We start from the raw sequence: 24149 nt of genomic DNA on the forward strand, positions 1-24149 counted from the left end.
GCAATGTATACTGAAGGAAATCAGCCCTGAGTGCTCACTGGAAGGACAGATCGTGAAGCTGAGGCTCCAATACTTTGGCCACCTCATGAGAAGAGAAGACTCCCTGGAAAAGACCCTGATGTTGGGAAAGATTGAGGGCACTAGGAGAAGGGGACGACAGAGGACGAAATGGTTGGACAGTGTTCTCGAAGCTACGCACATGAGTTTGACCAAACTGCGGGAGGCAGTGCAAGACAGGAGTGCCTGGCGTGCTATGGTCCATGGGGTCACGAAGAGTCGGACACGACTAAACGACTAAACAACAACAACAACAACATACTGTGTATTATCTCTGACCAGATTTTAAAAACTTTGGAATTTTGAAAGAACAGCTTGAAAATGGGCACTTAAACCGATTTCTCATTTTGAAGGTATCGTCTTAAAATATATAAATGGCTATGTAAAATGAAGTTTTGACTGTTTCAACTACATGACTATTAAAAACTGCACACCTTTGTCTATGGCAACAGAGGAAGTAGCCACATTCCAACTGCATGGGACACCTACTGTGTTTCATACATTGGCCACAACATAGTCCCTTCTGAAATTCTTTATTTGCTTTGTCTTGCTCTCATAAAATAAGTTCAAAGTACCCACACTGACAGCACATTGAGCTATTACAGAGTTTGGCCCTCCCTTGGAATTCTCTGTTAGGGGAGACTAATACTTTTCAGTAATATGCCTATTTAACTAAGTGCAGATGTAGCTGATAGTGTTGGATTGTTGAAAGGTTTGCAACTTACTTGCTATAATATGAACTGAACATTTGTTGTTCAATCATAGGACACTGAATGACAAAATACCTGATGGAACTAAGTATAAAACATGCAAATTGTAAAGCGAGTCTACATGGTTTGTGTAGCTAAACCAAAGCTTCAAGCGCAAACTCTCCTACATTATAAGTTAATACAGTGGTACCTTGGTTGTGGAACTTAATCCGTTTCAGGAGTCTGTTTGACTCCCGGAACCGTTCGAAAACCAAGGTGTGGCTTCCAATTGGCTGCAGGAGCTTCCTGCACTCAATCGGAAGCCGCGTTGGACATTCGGCTTCCGAAAAATGTTTGCAAACCAGAACACTCACTTTTGGGTTTGCGGTGTTTGGGAGCCGATTAGTTCGGGAGCAAAGCTGTTCAACAATCAAGATACCACTGTACTGGATATCAGAACCATAGTTGCTGCTTGGGTAAAGTAGAAACCAAATTTGGAGGGGGGGGGGTATTTGGATATTCATCTTAGACATCAGAGGAAAACAGTATGAAGAAGAAAGTTTAGGGAAGCTTTTAATCTTTAAGAAATTAGTGTATTTTAATATTTCTGTTGGAAGCCGCCCAGAGTGGCTGGGAAAACCCAGCCAGATGGGCGAGGTATAAATAATAAATTATTATTATTATATTATTAAAGAAGTCTTCATGAGCAAGACCCAAAGCTCAGTGGCAGAAGACGTTCTCTGCTGGCAAAAGGTCCCAGGCTCAATCCCCAAGTTTTCCAGGCAGGGCTGGAAAAGAGCCATTGCCAGTCAGTATGTACAATGCTGAGATAAGTGGATCAACGGTCTGATTTGGTGCAAGGAAGTTTCCCATGTTAACTCCTGTAATATTAGACTCCAGAAAACAGTGAAGGCAAAAATAAATAGTGGCAACCCAAACACATTTCTCTATGCCTTTGCCAAGTTTAAGGCTAAGCAAAAATTCAGTTACACAGGAATTCCTCCCATCAGGAGAAATTGGGAAGCAACTTGCAACTATACACAGAGAGACCATTCCCTCATCTACCTACCTTGCATCTTCATTTGTTGAAACCAGTGTGGCAACCACTGTTGACAGCCAACCACAGATGGCACTTCCTTTAGTGCCATTGAATTAAAAAGCTTTTGTACTTCCTGGGCTGTTTAAAATCCCATGTGTAAGAAAGAAGAGGACATGCCCTATTTGTGTTTGGGCTAGTTGAAAAGATAATTTTAAAAAATTGGCAGGAACTGTTTTGTGTTATCGTATTTTATCCCCATGACGTGTGGGGCAAAGATGACAATAATTTTTTTAAAAGTATATATATATATTTCTAAGCTGTCACTTGCATAGTGAAGATCTGTAAACTGCAGTAAATGTCGACTTTGCAGTGTTGCTAAATGTGAATTTCAAGTTTCCTTCATGCAGTGCTGATACTGACCCTACAGAAAAAGTTAGCATGGTGAAGCCAACTAGGATTGAGAAGGCCCTCGGTTTAAATCCCACACAGCTATGAAGCTCAGTGGACGACTGTGAGCCCAGCTGCTCTTTCTCTCAGGATTGCTGTGCAGATAAAATGGGGTGAGGAAAAACTTGTATGCTGGATATAAATAGTGTTTGGAAAATAGCTTTAAAATATATATGTATTTCCCTGAAATTTATGAATGGGCTCACTTGGTTAATCAGAAAAGGAACGTTCTGCAGGGACTTTTAGCTCCTTCCACCACATTAGCACTACTTCTCTGCTTCTGGCATCTTGTGGAAGTTAAATCTTTTGCCCTGGGGCATGACATTGGGTCTGACGGCTTTCAAGTCGGTTCCAACCTTACCAGTAAATTCTATTAGTTCTTACTGGGATTTCACAGGTTTTTTTTTATTACTATTACAAAAGTAAAATCAACACCATGATACAAAAACATTCTGTAGCAAAGTAAAATATAAATAAATCTCTTTCTTTTCTCATGAAGATGCGCAGCAGGCCTACATCCCACATTGACAGGCTCCTGAGCATTACCTGGTGATGGTGATAAGAAACAAGGCACAGTTAAACCTTGACTGGGACCCAAAGGACTATTTCAGGGGTGCTGAAGGGCATAAACATGCCAAAGGACGACTTGACTTCCCACTTCTCGGAACAGGAGATTCTCCCCTCTTCCTTATATTACACAACCCCTTCATTTTCAAATGTGGTTTTGTCATATGGTACAGGGGACTGTTCTTTGACAGACTCAAGTACAACGCTGCCTTAGGCATAAATTGAGGTTTGTTTTTTTATCCACAGAATTTGCAGCCAGGGCTAATGAGCTACTTGTGCATTGACAAGGGCATGATAGAATCCACCCATGGCCAGCAGCTGGCTGTGAGTTCCCTGTTCCACTACTTTGCCATTCTGGATGACTGCTATGATGTCAGAATTCTGGATCGTGGACAACCGATGAGCAATGACGATGCAGGTCCGGCCCTTTCTAGCTTCATCCAAGGCCTTCTGGACAATCTGCAGGCATGGGCAAAGAAAAGAAAATATTTAGAATGATAGCCTAGATCAGGCATCCCCAAACTTCGGCCATCCAGATGTTTTGGACTACAGTTCCCATCTTCTTCGACCACTGGTCCTGTTAGCTAGGGATCATGGGAGTTGTAGGCCAAAACATCTGGAGGGCTGCAGTTTGGGGATGCCTGACCTAGATTCATCGCTACCCTGCTGCAGTGCAGGAAGCAAGGCTGTAAGTTTACTAACCTTTTCACTTTCTGTGTCAAGAGCTGATGTGGCTTCATCCAGAAGAAGAACGGCTGGTTTTCGGACAAGGGCACGGGCAATGGCTATCCTTTGTTTCTGTCCTCCTGAAAGCTGTGCTCCTTTGTCACCTACTCGAGTATTATATTTCTGTAGGTTGTTGGGTTTTTTTTTTTAAAAAAGAAAAGATCACAGACATTGTGAGTTTTGTGAAGAGGAAGTTAGAACTTTCCGCATCCTACTGAAACTAATAGGCTGTGCATCTGTATCCTGTGCAGATGTTTCAACAGAAGCAAGACCCACTTGCTTGCAACAGGACTTACTCAAGGATAAGAGTGCATGAGAATGCAGCCTTAAATATGCATTTAAAAATTAATCCCTGACCATGCTTACTTTATAAGTCAACATGGATAAGGCTGTTGAATGATTGTGTAAAAGTGTCATTATTGTTTCACTGTACCTTTAAGAGTCAGGAAAGATTTAATGACTGGGGCTCTGCAGCTGTGGAGCAGCTCTACAGGTGTTGCTGTGAAGCTGATGATGCAGGGTATATCAGGGGTGTTGTGTGTTGCCTCTGTGTTGGGCGTTTTCCCAGTGTGCTCTTGGTGGGTGGTTTGGTTGTGTGGGTATTTTGTATAAGCCTGATTTAATTTTTGTTAAATTTACTTTCTCCATTAAACCAAGCATTTGTTTAAGTCTTGGTCTCTATGTGTAAGTTCCTCAACCAGTTTCTGCTGATTTTGCTTTTAACCCCAACATCTTGGTTATGGGCCCAGTGGTTGAGCGTGGAACTGCACATGTTAGTTTTTGGAGAAAGGTTTAGAAAGGTTTTTTCCTTCTTTTTGCTGCAACGGTTTTGTGGGCTGGTGGTTGAAAAGTTCCAGCATGGCAGACCGTGTTGCTGAGGCTGAGAAGGCTTTAACATTCCCGCAACTAACGGCCGAGAACTACAGTCTATGGTCCTTTCGCATGGAAGCACTTCTGACTTCCTGTGATGTGTGGAAGTACGTGACCGAGGACCCTCCTGCTCCTATGACCGATGCCTGGTCGAAAGGTGATGCTAAAGCAAGGGCATTAATTAACTTGTCTGCTAGTGATCAGCAAGTTGTGTATATAAGAAATAAGAAGACTGCCAAAGAAATGTGGGACAGTCTTGCGGCAGTGCACGTTAGAAAGGAGTCAGTGTCTGCCATAGCTAGCCAGATATCTGCTGTACCTCCAGCACAATTAACTGTGGAAGGGGTAACAGCAAGATTAATGGGCGAGCTGGACAGAAGGGAGGCTTGTGGGATTAGCACTCCTATTTCTAAAAATAATGAGGAACGCCGTATGCAAGTCTGTGGTGATTCATCTGCTTTCAAAACTTCCAAGCATTGCTGGTTTTGTAAAAAGCAGGGGCACCTGGCGAGGGACTGCAGATTTAAAAAGCAAAATGCTTCAGGGTCCGTTCCAGTTTGTAAATCACAGACAGCAACCCAGCAGTCGGCAGCACATCGTAAAGATGGACGTGAGCCGCGAGCGTTCCATGCTCGTGAATTAGGTCGTAAAGTAATTAAAGATGACACGTGGAAATCGTTTGTAGTAGATTCCGGGGCGTCAATTCATCTTTGTAACGACCGAAGTCTGTTTGTTTCTTTCGAAGAGGAAATTGGCACCATTCATCTGGCCAACTCCGACGTTCTACAGTCGCTTGGCAGAGGTACTGTGAAACTTGACTCCTTAAACATCACAATAGCAAATTGCACTTACTGCCCATCAGTGGACAATTTATTATCAGTAAGTTGCTTTGCACGCCAAGGAGTAACTGTGTGCTTCACAAAATCACTATGTGAGTTCTACAAAGGGGGAAAACGTGTATTGTATGCCAGAGAGTCTGAAGGTTTATATAGACTATATTTTAAAAAGCATTCACAGCCACCTGTGAACTGTAGAGTAACCCAGCCAAGTCAAGGGTTGAGAAAAAGTCAGGGGCTGAGAAATGTAAAGCCTCACTCCGGATGTATTCATGAGGCGCATAGACTTTTGGGACATTTAAATTTCACAGATGTGATAAAGACAAAGAAGATTGTTGATGGACTAAACTTAAAGCCATGTAAATACTATATGCAATGTGTATCTTGTTGTAAGAATAAGATAAAAGTTGCAAGAAAGGGTAAATGCTCAGGCAGGAAAGTAACAGAGCCATTTGAACGTGTGCATTGTGATTTAGTAGGGCCACTCCCTCCTTCTTTAGGAAATTCAAAATATTGGCTTACTCTTATTGATCAGTACAGCAGATATTGTTTTGTTTACACCATTGCTGAAAAGTCACAAGCACTTGAGAAGTACAAGATTTTTTGCAACTGGGTAAAAACCCACTTTAACAAACCTATAAAGCATTTGTTTTCTGACAGGGGGGGAGAGTTTGTTTCTGAGGAATTTTCACATTTCCTGGAAGCGCAGGGGACTGTTCACGAGTTGTCCTGCCCTAGAAGTCCTTGGCAGAATGGGATTGTAGAAGTAGTGCAACGTGATTTGCAGGCAGGTGTTAAAACTTACTTGCATGATGCTAATTTGGGGAAAGAATATTGGGCGGAATCTCTTCATGCCTATCTTTTTGTTAAAAACAGATCCTATCATTCTAGTTTAAATGTTACACCCTATGAAATGTTGTTTAAAAAACGCCCTAATTTAAAATACCTACGAATTTGGGGTTCAGACGTTATTATTCACTACCCTGCTAGACACAAGTTGGATGAGCGTAGTGTTCAAGGAAAGTTTATGGGCTACCAGCAGGGGGCGTACAGAGTTTATGTACCAGCAACTGGTAAATTTCATATTACCAGAAGCATGATTGAAACTGTAAATTGGAATAGAGTTGCTATTTTTCAAGATAGTGATGGTTTAGATAATGCTGATGAGGAGGAAGTAGAAGTAGAAGAGGAAGACGCTGGAGCAGGGGATACTAGTGAATCTGAAGACGAAAAGCCTGTTGTGTCTGGTGATTTGTTTGAAAATTTAAAGACACAGACACCTAAAGAAAGGTTAAGTTCTTCTGAGTTTTCTGAAAGTAAGAAAAGCCCACAAGAGTCTCATCAGTCTGATGATAGCAATTTACAGTCTGAAGCTAGAAGTCCAAATAGCTCTACTGATTCTGAAGGGCCTAGCTCTTCTTCAGGACTAAGACGTTCAGACAGAAAGAGACAGGAACCAAGACGGTTTTCAAAAGAGCAGTTATACACTGTGTATGCCAATAAAGTAGTTTTTGAGCCAAAATGCTACAACGATGTTCAAAAATTACCTTTGCATGAAGCTGTAAATTGGTACAAAGCTATGGATGCTGAAATAGCTTCTTTAAAAGAGCATAACACTTGGTCTCTTGTACCACAAACCCCAGACATGAGAGTTATTGATTCAAAATGGGTTTATAAAGTGAAAATGAATGATAAAAACGAAGTTGTAAGGTACAAGGCTAGGTTAGTAGCCAGAGGTTTCCAGCAAATCCCAGGTGAAGACTATGATTTGTGTTACTCACCGAGCGTAAAATATGAATCTGTTAAGCTTTTGTTAAAAGATGCATCCCAGCGTGGACATTCTGTCTATCATGTAGATATAAAAACTGCCTATTTGTTTGCAGATTTAGAAGAACAAATTTTTATGCGTGTCCCTGATGGTGTAATCGCCACTAAAGGAGTAGTGTGCAAACTAAATAAATCTCTTTATGGTTTGCATCAGAGTGGTAAAAACTGGCATCAGACTTTAGTGAAGGAATTGCTGAATTTTGGCTTTACACAAGGCAAGGCAGATAACTGTGTATTTACAAAAGAAAATGGAAATTCTGTGACCAAATTATGTGTGTTTGTAGATGATATATTAATTTCTACAAAAACTAAACATGAATATACACAGATAGTGTCACTGTTACAAGAAAAATTTGATGTGGTAGAATTAGGCAAAGCTAAAAACTATATATCCATGCAAATTGAAGAAGGCAAAAATGGTTCTTATCTGATTCATCAAAATGCAAAAATAGATGATCTTGTTGAAATGTTATGTTTAAAGAATGCAAATGGGAAAGAAACGCCTATGGTATGTGGTTTCACTTTTACAGATGGCAATAACACGTTCTCTGACAAAACTTTGTATCGCTCTGCCATAGGCAAGCTCAATTTTATTCAAAGAGTTTCAAGGCCAGATGTAACTTATGCTTTTCATTTTCTGGCAAAATTTGTAGAAAAACCCACTACCCAATGCTTCAAAGCTCTTAAGAGAGTGGTGATGTACCTCAAACACACAAAACATTATAGGTTGGAATTTACACCATCTATTGACAAAGGTTTTGAAATATATTGTGATGCATCTCATGCTGTAGAGCAAAATAATTACAAAGGTACATCTGGTATGGTTTATTTTTATAATGGGTGTCCTTTTGAATGGAAAGCACAGAATCAAAGGATTAATTGTCTTTCTTCTACTGAAAGTGAGTTATATGCCTGTACTCAGGCCATCCGTGATATAGAGTGGTATTTACAAATATTTGAAGACTTAAAGATGCCAGTATCACTCCCAGTAAAAGTTTATCTCGATTCCCAGAGTGGACTTGCTATCCTGTGCTCAGAAACCAACACACAGCGCACTAGAGTGTTGAGATTACGTTTACAATTTGTAAAGAATTTGATTGCTGACAAAACAATTGTTTTTGAATATGTCCCCGGTGACAGACAAGTTGCAGACATCTTTACTAAAGCACTTCCAAAAGTTGCGCATGAAAGACATGTACAAAGTTTGTCTCTGTTTCACAATAATGAACTGCAGGGGATATGTTGAATGATTGTGTAAAAGTGTCATTATTGTTTCACTGTACCTTTAAGAGTCAGGAAAGATTTAATGACTGGGGCTCTGCAGCTGTGGAGCAGCTCTACAGGTGTTGCTGTGAAGCTGATGATGCAGGGTATATCAGGGGTGTTGTGTGTTGCCTCTGTGTTGGGCGTTTTCCCAGTGTGCTCTTGGTGGGTGGTTTGGTTGTGTGGGTATTTTGTATAAGCCTGATTTAATTTTTGTTAAATTTACTTTCTCCATTAAACCAAGCATTTGTTTAAGTCTTGGTCTCTATGTGTAAGTTCCTCAACCAGTTTCTGCTGATTTTGCTTTTAACCCCAACAAAGGCAACATGTAGCCCTTGGCCTAATTTCATCTATGTGGCAGGGAGAGAGAAAGACCAGAGTGCGGGGAGACGTGACAGAGAAAGAAAAGGATACACCACCCAATTTTGGCTGCATCCCTGCCCACCATTAGCACATGGCTCCCTCAGAGGGACCCTAGACAGGAAGGATGCCCCATCCCTCCTGCAAAGGATTCAGCTGTAGGTTTCTATGCAACTGGGATTCGTGCAAAATAGGATAGTTATTCATCTGGAGAAAGAGAATGCTGGAAAATGTAAGGACATCTTCATTTACCTCGGGGAGATTTTCTATGAAGTTGTGGATATTAGCTGCTTTAGCTGCTTCTTCAACTTCTTCCTGACTGACAACTCGGCTGTTGTCCCCATACTGGATGTTCTCTGTGATACTGCAATCAAAGAGAATAGGCTCCTGTTGCACAAGACCAAGTCTGGATCTTAGCCACTGAATATGTAGAGATTTGGTGTCCACGCCATCTGCAAGCTGTAGGTAGGAATGGAAGTACAGAATGTTTGAAATGAGCTTCTGCAGAGTTGAAAGACACCACAACAGGCAGCTGAATCTGCATAAAATTTAATGGACACACCAAGTCTATGGTCTATATTTATTGTTGGGGAAAATATATAGACATGTGCATATATAAATATGTATTTTTAGGAGAAAGTAAATACAAAAATAAGTACTATTTAAAAGCAATTTTTGTGGGTTTAAAAGAAATGGCAAACGACAGGATCGAATGGACTTATGATTTTGAACACATACAAAACTGACACAGAATGGAAATAGCTGGTTCTGTCCATCCCTACTCACCACTTGTCCTGATCCTGGGTCATAGAATCTCTCCAGAAGCTGGATGGAGGTGCTTTTGCCACAACCACTGCTCCCCACTAATGCCAGAGTTTGCCCCTTGTTAACCTTTAAACAGAGTCCTTGCAAAACTTGAACTTCCACTCTAGTTGGATATTCAAAATGGATGTCTCTGAATTCAATGTTGCCATCAAATTTCACCTACATTGCAGGGTGGGGGTGGAAAATGAACACAGATCTATGTTATGGGTTATGTATAAAGAAAGCCATATCTCAAATAAAAGAGATTCTTTCTGAAGCCACTTTTAAGCAACCAGAAACTGAGCTGATGCCAGGAGATAAAACAGCATTATAATTCTTTTATTTTATTCCAGTAGACACATAGCCCTATTAATAAAATAACCACAACAACTCTATTTCTAAAATCACTATCTGTATAGTCTTACCAATTTTTCACCTTCTTCACTATAGCTATCAATCACTGGCTTCCGATCCAAAAGTTGAAAAATTCTTTGTGCAGAAACCCTTGATTTGCCAAAATCTGGTGCAAGAGAACTGGACTGAGCAACGTTCATAGCAGCAAAAATCACAGAAGCGAAGACTCTGTAAAACACAAAACAAAGAAGCATAGAAAAGCAAATGTTTTGCATTGAAAAGCAGAAGCCATGGATTCAACTGCAAACTACTGTTTATCTTGCAGAACTTAGATTTATACAGTGAACTCCTGTTAACAGGCCTGTGATATTACTATGTACAGTGCATCTCTAACACACTTATCCTGTCACTAAAATAGTGTATCTGTACATATTGTGTACATACTATATATACATAAGAGCAAGCCTAAAAGAGCACCCATTGTCTGCAATTCAATTCATGATAAAAAAAATTTAGGACTATCCAAGCCTACTTAAGTTAAGAAAATATACTTGAGACTGCAAACGTATACACACTTTGGACTGCTTTTGAGTAGACACACATAGAATTGCAATGTGAATCTATACAAGTATAACTAAGCAAAAGACTATTGTACCAATGCTCAAGTTAAATCAGAGGTGTTTTATTCAACGAGTATACAGTGGAACCTCGGTTTATGAATTTTCGGTTTATGAACACCGCGGACACATCTGGAACGGATTAATTCATTTTCCATTACTTTCAATGGGAAAGTTCGCTTCAGTGTATGAACGCTTCAGTTTATGAACAGACTTCCGGAACCAATTACACCCATGCTTCGGGTTAAGTACACTTCAGGTTGAGTACTCAGTGGACCCATCTGGAATGGATTAATCCACTTTCCATTACTTTCAATGGGAAAGTTCGCTTCAGTTTATGAACGCTTCAGTTTATGAACAGACATCCGGAACCAATTGTGTTCATAAACCGAGGTACCACTGTATATAGATTTTCACAGTAGTATTTAAATTCAGTTGGAGTTTGGAGTTCATTGCCTAGCTCTTCCAAAATACAGAAAACACACTCACATAAAAAGTTGCTCGAAGTCCATTAAACAACGGGCAATAAGCCATGCTCCGAATCTGAAGACAGCAGCATTTATAAAAAAGTTGAAACACTGGGCTATTCCATATGTAACTCCATGAATGGGAGCCTTCTTCAGAGAGTCCCTGTTAAATGAGAAAGCCAATTAAAGAGTCACAATCCGCCATGAAATAAAAGGAACAGTAGAGCTTCTACTCCCAAAATATTTTTAAAAAGCAAGTCAGAGTCATTGACTAAGATGCTAGGAAGCTTTTAAAACCAAAAAGAAAGAAAGAAAAGAAACCACACTGAAGAAATGAATACTTAACAAATGGGGGTAGTGGAATCATACTACCTATTTTCTCAACACCCAGCCCATCTTGGGACATGATTCATCTATATATGTTGCGCATAACAAGCAAATAGCACAAATCCAATAGTTTGTCATTGTTATCTGGCAAGATAGGCCAAGAAAGGGTCTTCACCACTTACATACTGTGCCCAATCTGTGCAGGTGGGCTGAGTATGGCAGCAGAACAAGATGAACCCAGGCTGCACACTGAAATACATGGTATCAAAACCAAGACTTTTACTCCACTAATACTAAACCAGCTTGGATCAAGTGAACTCTCCTCAGTGTCTCTAGTGTCATCAGTAAAACTGTTCGCAAAATTAGCTGTAAATGAACTAGAAATTCTTCCCTTTCCATTACAATAAAAAAAGAGGATCATGGGAGACATATCATCACATCGCTATGGGAACCTGATCCCCCCCCCCATAGTCAGTAAAATTACCCCTTCTAAGCAGATTCTCAGAACTGCTGGGAACACAAATAAGACTGTTTGAATGGTGGTTTCTGCATGCACCAAAGTTTTGGCATGCCCCTATTATTAGCTGAAAAGACCGTCTAGCAGTTGTATGCTAAAATTCAACATATTCAAAGTTCTCCAGGAGCCATTGGACTTTACACATCACTCAACTGCACATTTTGGTACCAGCTATTTAAAGCCATTGCAAGCCCCATATATTTGGACCTTAAAGGGGTGATATCTATCTATCTATCTATCTATCTATCTATCTATCTATCTATCTATCATCTATCTAAATTGTGTATGGGGCAATGGTACAAGGTTGATTCAATCACACTTCCAGAAATTTAACATAATTATGCACGAGAATATTTTTAATTTGTGAAATAATGTAATTAAGAAATAAAACTCAAGAACTCACCTGTATGGACCATCTACGCTTGAAATATATCTCTCAAAAAATTTGTCTTCTCTTGTTAATGAAACCACAGTTCTTATATTTTCCACAGCTTCTGTTGAAATCTGATTTGGGAAACAAAGCAATTACAAGGCTTTAGAAAACCCTGATTTCACTAAAGGTTAGGTGTTCTTCATTAGATGTTTAATCTCATAGCCATACACAATATTGAACTAGGTGCAATTAAGGGTCCAGGCATTGAAACAATGTCAGAAGTCATGCACTTGCACCCTGATGCAGCAGCCTCCAACACAAGGAGTCTGCAACATTCCTGGTGGGGCCTTCAACTTCATAGAAACCTCACTTCATGGTACAGCTGTGTTTTCAGCAATTTCATCAGTTAGTATTTTGAAACGGGGAGGATTGCAGCGTGGCACGGTGACTGGATTGTTGGACTATGATCAGAAGATAAACATCCTTGTGAAAGCTCAGGGGGTGATTCTCAGCCTCAGAGTTACTGCCTGGGGGAAAGATTTCTTGGAGTGGGTAAGAGACCGTATGTGCCACCCTCTGCTCCTTAGATAAAGTGTGGGATAAAAATGTAACAACGGCAAAAAAAATTCAGTGCTCGTCCTTTTACAGTTTTTTTAAAATGTATTTTTATATTTTAAAATTTATTGGTTTATCAAAGTATGAGCAGTGTGTCCCCCCCCCCAGTAACATTTTTATAGATCGGTTTCATTTGTTGAGACATTAGTGTTACACTAGGAAGAAAAGGGGGAAAGAGGTGGAGGGGGGAAAGGCGAGGGGGGGTGGGATCAGGGGGCGATGTTTCTATTTTGCTTAATATATGTGTGGGGTTTTGTGTCAGTGTCGCTTGTGCAGGTTCTCTGCTATTCGCTTGTGTTCCTTTGGTGGTGAGAGAGGTTGGGGTTGGCCTAGGGTGTGGTTGTTTGTTTGTAATTGGCTGTGGTGAGCTTTGTTTTCATGTGTGAGTGGGGTAGGTGGGTGTTTTGGATCAGGTTAGCCATATTGATTCATATGCTGTTGGTGGATTCTTGTCATTGTCTTGTTGGGCTGCGATATGTGATAAAGGGGAGCCATACAGGGGTGAAGGCGTCTTCTTCTATTTGTCCCCGTGTCAGTTTCAGTTTATTGGTTAATTTTTCTAGTAGGGCTGTTTCCCATACTATTTGGTACCATTGGTCCATGCTTACTCCCGACAGGTCTCCACTGTTTGGTTATGATGTTTCTTGCTGTTGAACGTAGGTGGGTTATGAGTTCTTTTTGATGTAAATGGACATTATTTTCTTGGAAGATGTTTAGTAGGGCCAATTCTGGGGTGATTTCTAATACTTGCTTAGTTATTTTACATATTTCTTGTATGGCTGTTGTCCAAAATAGTTGGATTTTGGGGCATTCCCACCACATGTGGAGGTATGTGCCTGTGGCGGTGCACCCTCTCCAGCATTTAGGTGAAGTTCCTGGGCCTATTAGCACTAGTTTTCTTGGTGTTAGGTACCACCTGTAGGTGAGTTTCAGGGTGAGTTCTTTCCTTTTCGTTGATATGGATTTTAAAGGGGGGTTTAGACCATATTCTGATCCACTGGGAGGGATTAATCTCATAGCCTATGTCATCCTCCCATTGTTTTTTTAATTGCGTCTAGGGGGTTCATGGGATTCTGGAGTAGTATTTTGTATATTGCGGATACCACCCCTTTGCCATGGTCCTTTTACAGTGCTGAAAACTTGATGATATAGAAATATTTTGAATAAACCAATCAACAAACCAACGAAGGGCTTCTGAGATAGGCATCAGTGGACATGAATAAAAATTAAGAGCCGTGTTGGAAATTTCCCCTTCTATCACTGCCACAGATCTAATCAGAAGCAAGTGTTTTAACTACGGTATATAGAACTCACTCTTCCAGCTTCCTCGAGGGCTTTTTGATCCTTCGACGCATGGCCGGTCACTGATTTCAGTCGTATAATATGGGCAACCATAACGAAAGGAATGCAGGCCAGGATGAGCAATGTTAATTGCCAGCCATGCACAAAAGCAATAATAATAGCTGTCAAGAGTGTAAAGATCGTTGAGGTTAATAAGGCCAGCCGACTTCCAGTAGCCTAGAAATAACAAAAACAAAAGACAACACGTTTGAAGTTAATCTCATTAAAGAATTAATTGCAAACACACATGCAAGTTAATTATGTTCATTAGTGGGTCTAACTCTGAATATGACTAGCCATTGTCTTCCTAAAATAGCAAGTGAGGCACAATTATACTTGGTAGTTTAACTAAGAAGGCACAATGGAAATATTTAATCTCTCTTTAGCTTCAACCAATATAGCAGCCCTGCTCTTGCCAAGTCATGTTCCTAAAAGTTTTGAAAAGCCATTCAGTGGTCCTCACAAAATTCCTCTTTGTTAGTTAGAATGATTCATCAGGATTTTCGCAAAGGCAGCTTGGAATGAAAGTAAGAGTCTCCATGCCAACATGATGTCAGCATGAGATGCTACAAATCTAGTAGGCTAGCTGGCATAATTACACCTGCAACCCTATGTCATAGTGCTAAAATAAACCATCCAGAGACATCTCTGTCAAACAACATTTAAGCGACTGCAGGAGATCCTCTCTAGACTGACCTCTCTCACTCTTAACCAATCAAATGCATTACTGTATATTCAACAAGCTACATTTATAGAAGTCAAGCTTATAGCAAGCTGAATCATCGATAGCAGCCACAAATTAAAGACAATGAGTTGTGTCCTACTCAATTGCATTCAGAGCAGACTCTCTGAAATTTATGAACCCAAGTTAGTCATATCCATTAATTTCTGGTGGTTTACTCTGAGTATGACCAGTACTTGATACAACCCCACTGTAAGTGTGGTAACATTAAATGCCATGCAGTTTCAAAAGTAGATTTATTATGCTCTTTCCACAAAAGCTTCTTTTTGAAATCACTGCAATTTAAATATCAATTCTTTTTTATTAAAAAACAACAACACAACACCCCTAAATAAATGGAAAACATACTCCTTTGACTTGAGAAGCATCTGTTGCAAGTCGGGTTAGCAAAACTCCGATGCCGTTGTTATGGTCATCAAACCATCCAATTTCCTGAAAACAAAAGAGATGGCTCAAATAATTTTTGCCTTTGCAAATGGATATTGTCATGGCTCAAAGCAGTCTATGAAGCATTTGAAGTATGTGATAGTTTTTTTTATTTTTAAAGAAACCCTTAAGAAGTTGGGAGGGATTGTTGCTCTGCGACAGAGCACAAGTTTTGCCTCTGTCTGAATCCTTGCCATTTCCTCTCCCCCCCAAAAAAATCAATTTTTATTAAATTTTTCACTTACAACCAATTGTATCATACCAATTATTCCAAATTCTACAAATGCATATTCATTAATCCCAATATTATGCCAAATTATAAAATTTCTTGACTTCCATGCTTCAAATTCTGAGGAATTTTGAGGGTTCTGATCATCGATAATTACTGCCTTTCTAGTCAATGAAATCCAAATCCTTTCCAATTGTTGTAGTCCAAAAATAATCCAGATCTTTTCCAAGAATCCTTGCCATTTCCAAGCAAGAGCTGTGGCCAATCAGTGGACAACACTGAGCTAGATGGTCTGACTCAGCATGTCAACTTCCTAGGTTCCCGCATTCTTTTGTATAATGATTTGAGGCTTCCCTACTTGGCCTTCAGCATGGAGACTAGAGACTGCCCCTGAAGACAATGGACCACATACCAGACCCACTCATGAAATTGCCCCCCTTTTACTGTATCTGTTGGCGTTACCTGTTGAAGCAATGCTTTGAATGAAAGTGATCGCAACCGCATAGTCAGAGCTTCCCCAGACCTCCCAAACATGAATCCCTGAAAAATGTAAATGTAAAGTATTTTAGTTTTATTTACCTGTACATTGCCATAACATTTTTAAGACTGACGAGCTATAGACTAAAGCGCTGTAATAGCTGAAGCTATTTACTAATACAGAGCTCAATATAAATCCTACAGTATGTTTTGGTATTTTTTCCCATTTGTTAAGCTAAGTTGAGGAAAGGTTGCCAACATTTTTCTGTTAGTTGAACAAGAACCAGGCTGTCCTCATTACAACACACACTGTATTTCCATTCCAGGGCTTCTAGAATAGAAATAAAGTCAGTTTTCAGAACTAGTCATCCTTTTGCCTTTTGAAGCTTGCTCCTCTAAATTAAGAGACTGATAAAGTGTCTTATAAACATAACACCCATAAATTTTGAGTATTGATTATGAAGGTTACTGGTCTACCTTTCTAGTCCCAAGTTCCAGGGGGCAGAGGGGGACTAAATGTTGGTCTGAGAAATGAAGTAACAAGAAGGGGTCATGAGCAGGAGTGGCAAAACATGCGCAAAAATTAGTAGTCAGATAGGAGAAGAAACTAGCTTCCTGAAACTGCAACAATCAACTTCTTCCTTGGTGCTACTGGCTACCAGCCACATAGGTTGCTAAACCATTGGTCCTACCCTTTTACCCAACACCTCATCCCATTTTATTTATATTTGGTGTACCCGTATATTCCGGCGTATAAGACGACAGGGCGTATAAGACGACCCCCAACTTTTCCAGTTAAAATATAGAGTTTGGGATATACTCGCCGTATAAGAAATACGACCTGGCGTATAAGTAGTCTTATACGCAGGAATATACAGTACTTATCATACTGAATGCACGGCAGTGGTTGTATTTCTGAGCGACAGCAGCTCCTCCCTCCATTTATAAAGCTACAAACCAGTCCAGCTGTTGCCTTTGCAATGCCAGTTTTATGTCGCTGGGGCACAGAAGCTCATAGAAATAGGTGGTAGGATCCTACTCTCATCATCTTGCACCCCAGCAAGATGATATCTTAAATAAATGAAAGATATGTTAAATAAATGAAAACCATGGTGCCTCAACACCATTTTTATTTTTTTTGCTGGAGGGGACAGCGACTCCTTGTTTTGCTTGAATTTTCTGAGTAAATTGGTACATTATCATGGTCTCACAAATTTCAGCAATCCGCTCGCTGCACCATTCTGATATTATTATTATTATTATTATTATTATTATTATTATTATTATTAAGTAGGCCTTAGGATAGTCCTTACCTGGACAATATATGCTATTAAGCTGATCACTCCCAACAAAAGAAACATAAGAGAAAACAACACCGTTTTTTGGCTTTTCTTGTCAGGGTCTGTTTCTTGGAAAGCCTGGGTTACAAAGCACAGAGTTAGTCACCCGTTCCAGAAAATCATTTATTTGTTTTCTATACTGCCCGTCACCCAAAGATCACAGGGTGATTTATAATATAATAAAAAAACAATAATACATAACATAGTAACAAACAAAAACAATACACCCAGCCCTGCTAGTTTAAAAGGCCATAAATGGTTTAATTAGCCAAAGGCCTGGGAGAAGAGAGCCATCACTGAAGAGGCCCTGTCCTCCACTTCAAAAGGCAGAGACCCTGAGAGAAGAGACTCTCCGAGTGTTAGGAGACTGGAAAGATTAATATGGATGGAGTTGCCCTATTAAAGCTGCCTAGGGCTTTAAAATGTTATACGCATTTGGAATTCTGATTGGAAACAAACTGGAAGCCAGGCAGGATCTTTTATAACTGGCCAAATATGACCGAGTCAGAAAGCCAACTTATGTAATTTATAGTTGGCCCATAAAAAGGCAAGCAGTGGGGAAGACTCAAAGCTACCATCCTGACTTGACACCAGAGTTGCTGTAGCTTATGTGAATCAAACTGGGCTGCACTGGCAGAGCCTATCCAGTATTCTTGCAGCCCCAACCTCTCTACTGCTCCCAGACGAGTAAGCTGTAGCGATGCCAGTGGCAGGAGGGCAGCTCCATAGCCCCACACAGGCTGCCCCCACAGTTGCCCAATATTTAATGCATATTGGCATTAAATCTTTCAGGCTTTTAAATTATCTAGAATGTGTTTTTTAAAAAGTATGCACTGGTTGAGAGCAAAAGGTGCTGGCAAGTATCCTTATTATAAAGGCACTTGGACCAGATGTCATTATGGAAAACCAACCAATGACACACTGAACATCCTAAAGAGAATGGAAAGTGGAAGCAAAAGTTTTTTGCAGAGTCCGAAGTATAAGCTTCTAAACTTACACCAATTATTTTACCAAACAGAACAGCAAATGCAGGAGTGACGCCACCTCCAATGGCAGCAGCAATGATTCCAAACACTATAGAGCAGAATTCAGGCTTATTCAGGGCTAGAATTCTAGAATAAGGCACCTCAGGGAGCTTCTCTTCCTGTAAGAGACAAAATTCCAGTTGTCAACAGCGGGTGAGAACACGGAAGGGGGTAATGTAATTGCCTGGGCAATGAACCATGCTAGCAGAAGATTGCTGGGAAATTAGTATGAACTCAGATTGTACTAAATAAGGAAACTTACTGAGCTATGCACACCCATTGAGTGTCACCAAAGTTTTAATTGCTCAAAAATGTGGAGAAAACAAAGGAAAAAAATGGAACAAAAGGCCGACTCATGCCGAAATCTATCCAAAAGGGCACTGAAAAGTCAAACTGGATCAGTCATGATGAATGGCAACATTAATGCATGAATCTTTCTGATAAATGGTTTTTAAAAGAGCCTTTCTTTTAATTTAATCCTGATTTCTCATCATTTTCATGTTTTGATGTAAGCCGCTCAAGAGTGAATTCTTCAGAAAAATGGGATCAATGTTTAAAATTTTAAAAGTGATAATAGAGAACATGAGTCTAGCACAGCTACAGCCATCCTTGAAGTTTGTGGGTAGGAAGCAATATCACGAGTGTATCAAACCTCTTCCAAACTGCTTTGTCTATCAGTCAAGCCCAATTACCAAAACCACCAGAGAGATGTACAAAACTGCAATTTCAACCAACATATCTTTTTCTAAAGATATGGACATAACTGAATATGTCAGGTTATATGAAGACAGAATCAAGCAGTTTGTAGGAAATATTACATGAAGTCATGAGGCAATTTTTTCAGACAAGCAACTTTTCACAAGATCAATAGATACTGACAGAAGCATGACCATAATTCAGCATATTATTATTACTATTACAATGGATATATCAACTGCCTTTTAAACCATTGTCTCAGGGAGATTTACTCAAAAGATTATTTAAAACAGTTAAAAACACAAACCTTAACAACTGGGCACTCATGGTAAAGACCCATGTATCCACCTGGGAAAATCTATTCTAATGGGAGAGGAGGAGCAGGCAGAGCCGGAGCAGCAGCTGGCTGACACATTATCACTAAAAGCATTCCAGACCCACCATCTCCCAGAACCCAGCGAGCCTTAAAAGTAGGAGAGCAAAGAGCTTGAAGACAGATGGCACTAAGCGGCATGATGCTGATGACGAATGAGGAAGTGGGAGAGAAGGGTGTGTGTGGAGATTTACTTGGGACAACGCCATTATCCGAGAGGCTGCGTTCCAAAGCCTCTCTCTGTAAATACTGAATAAAAAGCAGATGGTAAGAAACCTTTCCTTGTCTTTGTACATTCCTGGCAACTGGCCGTAGGAGTTGCTTGCAGCTGCCTGACAGATAGAGACTTTGTATTTAAACCTCAGCCAACATACATGCACCAATAAAAAGCATATGGATTATGGAGTTCACGAAAGCTGAAACTGAACAGTGGTCACGTCTACCATGATGTATAGGAAACACAATGCATCTACCACTGGTATCCCCAAACTGTGGCCCTCCAGATGTTTTGGCCTACAACTCCCATGATCCCTAGCTAACAGGACCAGTGGTCGGGGAAGATGGGAATTGTAGTCCAAAACATCTGGAGGGCCGAAGTTTGGGGATGCCTGATCTACCATCTTAACAAAAATGGAATGTTCTGTTCTAAATTTTATGCTATTCTCTCAAGGCATGTTAAGAACTAATCTTAGCACCAACCATTTTCTTCTTCTTTGCTTTCTTCTTCCTCCTCCTCTTCCTCTTCTTCCTGTCAGAGTATCTTTTCGTAGAAGCCCTACTGAGGCTGCGTTTACTGATGCTTCCTCCCTGAGCTATTTCTGTGCCATCAACAGGATTTTCCAAGACACTGGCCTCCACCTCATTTAGATAATCATCCTCAGAGTCGTCGTCATCTTCCTCAGTCTCAAAATCTGTTTCTTCTACTGTTTCATCGCTTTGATCATCTCCACCATAGCACTAAGGTAAAAAGGAATTAGTCATTCCGAAGAAAGTTCAATACCCATGGAAAATATCAAGAGAAACGTATTTCATTACTATGTACAATGATTAAATCTCTGTACACAGAAAAGCATGTGGTGCATTCTGAAGTGGCGCAATTCCAGATTTTTGGGGTGGTGGTGTCATTTTTGGGTTCCATTCCAAAACTAGTTGCTTAAGAGATCTTCAGAAAAAGGATTCTAGCATAGTCTTTCTTTTGACACATGAAGGTTCCCCCCCCCTTTTAAACGTGCAATGAGTTTTTGACAAGAGTATTTAAACAGGCTCTCACACTTCTGCTCCGAAACCTGTGGAACTTGTATTATGTGCTTTTCCTGAACATGTAGAGCACCTCTAACTGAAAAGCACTTGCCTATTTCCATCAATGGAAGTGGAATTAAAATAAATAAAACTACCCAGTACAGTAGATCTCAGAAACAGACACAGACAGAAGAAAACAGTAGTTCAGTCTGTAACTTTGCTTGGGTGTTATCTGGGCAGATGGGTAGAACGGGTTGAGCGTTATGTGTAAACTGGGCCACGATGGCTTATTACCTGCTGCATTACAAGTGCATAGTAGACTCCCTTATGTGCCATGAGCTTGTCATGGGTCCCTTGTTCAACCACGACACCTTTCTCAAAGCCAGCAATAATGTCGGCTGTCCTGATGGTGGAGAGTCTGTGAGCAATCACGATCGTGGTTCGCCCAGTTCTGGCCTTGAGAAGAAAAGGAAAAGGGGTGGGAGAAGGCAAACATTTTTGTATACACAAACACAGAAACATATACACAAGAAACTTTGTTCATCTCACAACTGCACACAGGGCTGTTTTAAGCATATCAGGTGCCCTGGCGCTGTGGTGCGAAGACCCCTCCGGCACACACCCCCGCCCCGTTTCCCAGCGGTCGCTGTGTGGCTGTTTAGCAGCTGCCGCAGGCGCAGCCGCGCAGCGCCCCCTGGCGGCCCTGCGCCACCCAGCCTTGCCGTAGGGCCGGCCCTGTCTGCAAACAGATTGCCTAAAAGTAGGAGTCCCAGAGGTTATTTAATTACTACCAATAACATACATCCAACAATTCTATTAGGTAAAGGGTAAAGGGACCCCTGACCATTAGGTCCAGTCGTGACCAACTCTGGGGTTGCGCGCTCATCAGAGGGAGCTGGATAGCCTCCAGGTCATGTGGCCAGCATGACAAAGCCACTTCTGGTGAACCAGAGCAGCACACGGAAACGCCGTTTACCTTCCCGCTGTAGCGGTTCCTATTTATCTACTTGCATTTTGACGTGCTTTCGAACTGCTAGGTTGGCAGGAGCTGGGACCGAGCAACGGGAGCTCACCCCGTCACAGGGATTCGAACCGCCAACCTTCTGATCAGCAAGCCCTAGGCTCAGTGGTTTAACCCACAGCGCCACCTGGGTATTAATCGCCTCTTATATTTAACTGGATTTTATAGTTATAATTGATCTCTCCCATTTGCTGTTTCCTGAACCAATTTAGCATTTCCTTTACAGATTTCACATTATCAACTCAGTGTTGGCTAAATGAACATGGTGAACACTACAGTACACCAAGTCTCACTGCTTTGGGACCTTCCATTTTTGTTTGTTTTTATTTAAATATTTTTAAATCACGCATAAAGGGGGGGGGGTCCAAGATGGTATACAACCTAAAAACACAGTATAATAAAAGCACTAAACATATAAGTAAAAGCCCGTTGGCAAAAGAACCTCAGGTTTGGAAGCTCTGTCGAAATAATATTTTTCAAGGGTTATGGCATATATTCTTAAGGCCAAACTAGAATTGGCGTAGGAGATGCCTCAAGGAACTTCAGTTTTTAAACTATAGCTCAGTTGGTTAAAGTGTGGTGCTGATAGTACCAAGGTTGCAGGTTTGATCTCCGTATGACACAGCTGCATATTCCTGCATTGCAAGGGGTTGGACTAGATGATCCTCAGGGTCCCTTCCAACTCTACGGTTCTATGATAACAGACTATTCACCTTATCAAGTGCTGCTTGCACTATGGATTCGCTTTGATTATCCAGAGCAGAGGTAGCTTCATCCAGCAACAGGATCTTGGGGTTCCTGGCTAGGGCACGAGCAATTGCTATACGCTGTTTCTGCCCTCCACTCAGCTGAGCTCCCCTTTCCCCAACCATGGTGTCAAATTTCTGGGAAATTCAAAGCACAGAAATCAGAAGGAATCACATTAGAGTTTCCACTCTTAGATACAAACAAGAGAAGGCGATACAGCGTAGAAGTAACATTCTACAGCTAAACACAACACATTCAGTAATGTTCAGCAATATCTGCTCACCCCCTCCCAAGAGGTGGGCGGGGTTTTGCGACACCGCACGGGATTACCTGGCCAGGTGCCACCCACCTTGCTACAGGGTGGCTGTTGCCCTGCCCCCATCTCAGAAGGACAATGGGCTGTCGGCTGGGGGTGGGATGAGGGCCAGGAAAAAGGCTGATCCCCTTCGGACCAGTCTCACCTTCCAAGGCCTATGCCAAGGTTCCTACACCTGAATTTCATTAAAGTTGTGGCCTAATTGAAACCCATATATTGTTGTCATGTCTCATTTCTGGGGAGGGGAGGCTCCGGGGACAGGGTTTAGTGCGTGGACTTGCAAAGGAGCTTTCGTTTCTGTTTTCAGGGTAGCATACCTCATGAGCATAAGGATTTATTACTTGTAGCACAGATGGTGCTAATAACAGATTCATCTGTAAATGTATCAGGGACAGATTTAGCTAACAATTTCTGAAAATTTTCCCAATGGAGAGAAGAAGGGGAGAAAGAATGCTATGTTGGCACTCCAGTAATAAAATGGGTTTCTTCATTTGTGTGAACAGTCTAAATGATTTGGTTAGCTATTCACATTGGATTCATCAGTGTGTCCTGCAAGATTGAAAATGCCATTTGCTAAGAATAAGTTTTCTGTTATCAAAAGGAAACAAAGGATTGGTTGACTGGAGCCATCTCAACGATTAACCATGGTTACACAATGACTCATCTAAGCCACACATTTGAAAACATAGGAACAAAGAATTTGATTTAAGAAGCTTTCTGAAGCATATCTGTGATAATAATGAATATGCATGCAATCAGTAATTTAACAGTTTGCCAATAGAATCTGTGAGGGACAAGGGATACAGGGAAGTCCCTCCCATCTTAAGTTCCAGCCCATCCCCAAGCGCTGGAGAGAGTAAGGAGAGCTCTGCCTCCAGCGGAGAGTCAGGAAGTGGTGTCCGAGGCTCAGGCAAGGTTGTGGAGCCCATGCCTCAGGTGGGACAGGAAGTTGGACGCACGGGGGGGAGGCCAATCCCCCCAACTCCCAAATTGCGACGCAAACGTAGGGGGAAGAGGTTGGGTCTGCCAAAGCTTTGGTGCTGGAAGAAAACGCGCCAATCGCCATTCGGAGGTTCTGACACCTCACCTTAAGGATGCATTTTTACTGCTCTGAACACTGTAAATAATCAGCACTTCATAAAAGCCTTAAAAGACCATGCTGGAGTCGTTACTCTAGAGTAGCCATATCAGGCCCTCTGACAGCAACCTCCGAATCTTTTTTTGGCTACTTTGGAGTGCAGCGATGAGCGCTCAAGAGGCTGAGCAGTGGAGGCTGGAGGCCGAAGCAGCGAAGCAGGAGCTACGGAACCTCACAGCGCAGGCACAGCAGCAATTGCATGCCGCTCAGGAGGAAGCGCGAGGGGCGCAGGAGGAGCTGAACAAGCTGGTGGACCAGGTGAGGACAAAAGAGGAGACTGAGAA

At 41.2% G+C, this 24149-nt stretch overlaps 1 protein-coding gene across 1 annotated transcript in view; it reads right to left on the minus strand.

Moving 5' to 3' along the window:
• Positions 1-1451: 1451 nt before the first annotated feature.
• The window catches only part of ABCB5 (ATP binding cassette subfamily B member 5), a 53028-nt gene continuing 30330 nt past the window's right edge, over positions 1452-24149 (minus strand). The window contains exons 15-29 of the mRNA XM_035129682.2: positions 22378-22548; positions 20938-21099; positions 20104-20361; positions 18308-18454; positions 17284-17388; positions 15956-16033; positions 15187-15270; positions 14070-14273; positions 12171-12271; positions 10946-11086; positions 9911-10067; positions 9468-9665; positions 8934-9140; positions 3502-3648; positions 1452-3258 (exon numbers count right to left, since the gene is read on the minus strand). Coding sequence (XP_034985573.1) covers positions 3061-3258; positions 3502-3648; positions 8934-9140; positions 9468-9665; positions 9911-10067; positions 10946-11086; positions 12171-12271; positions 14070-14273; positions 15187-15270; positions 15956-16033; positions 17284-17388; positions 18308-18454; positions 20104-20361; positions 20938-21099; positions 22378-22548 — 2358 coding nt within the window. The 3' untranslated portion in view covers positions 1452-3060. The remainder of the gene's footprint in view (positions 3259-3501; positions 3649-8933; positions 9141-9467; positions 9666-9910; positions 10068-10945; positions 11087-12170; positions 12272-14069; positions 14274-15186; positions 15271-15955; positions 16034-17283; positions 17389-18307; positions 18455-20103; positions 20362-20937; positions 21100-22377; positions 22549-24149) is intronic.

This window comes from Zootoca vivipara, chromosome 12 (assembly GCF_963506605.1).
Source record: "Zootoca vivipara chromosome 12, rZooViv1.1, whole genome shotgun sequence".
Lineage (NCBI taxonomy): Eukaryota > Metazoa > Chordata > Lepidosauria > Squamata > Lacertidae > Zootoca > Zootoca vivipara.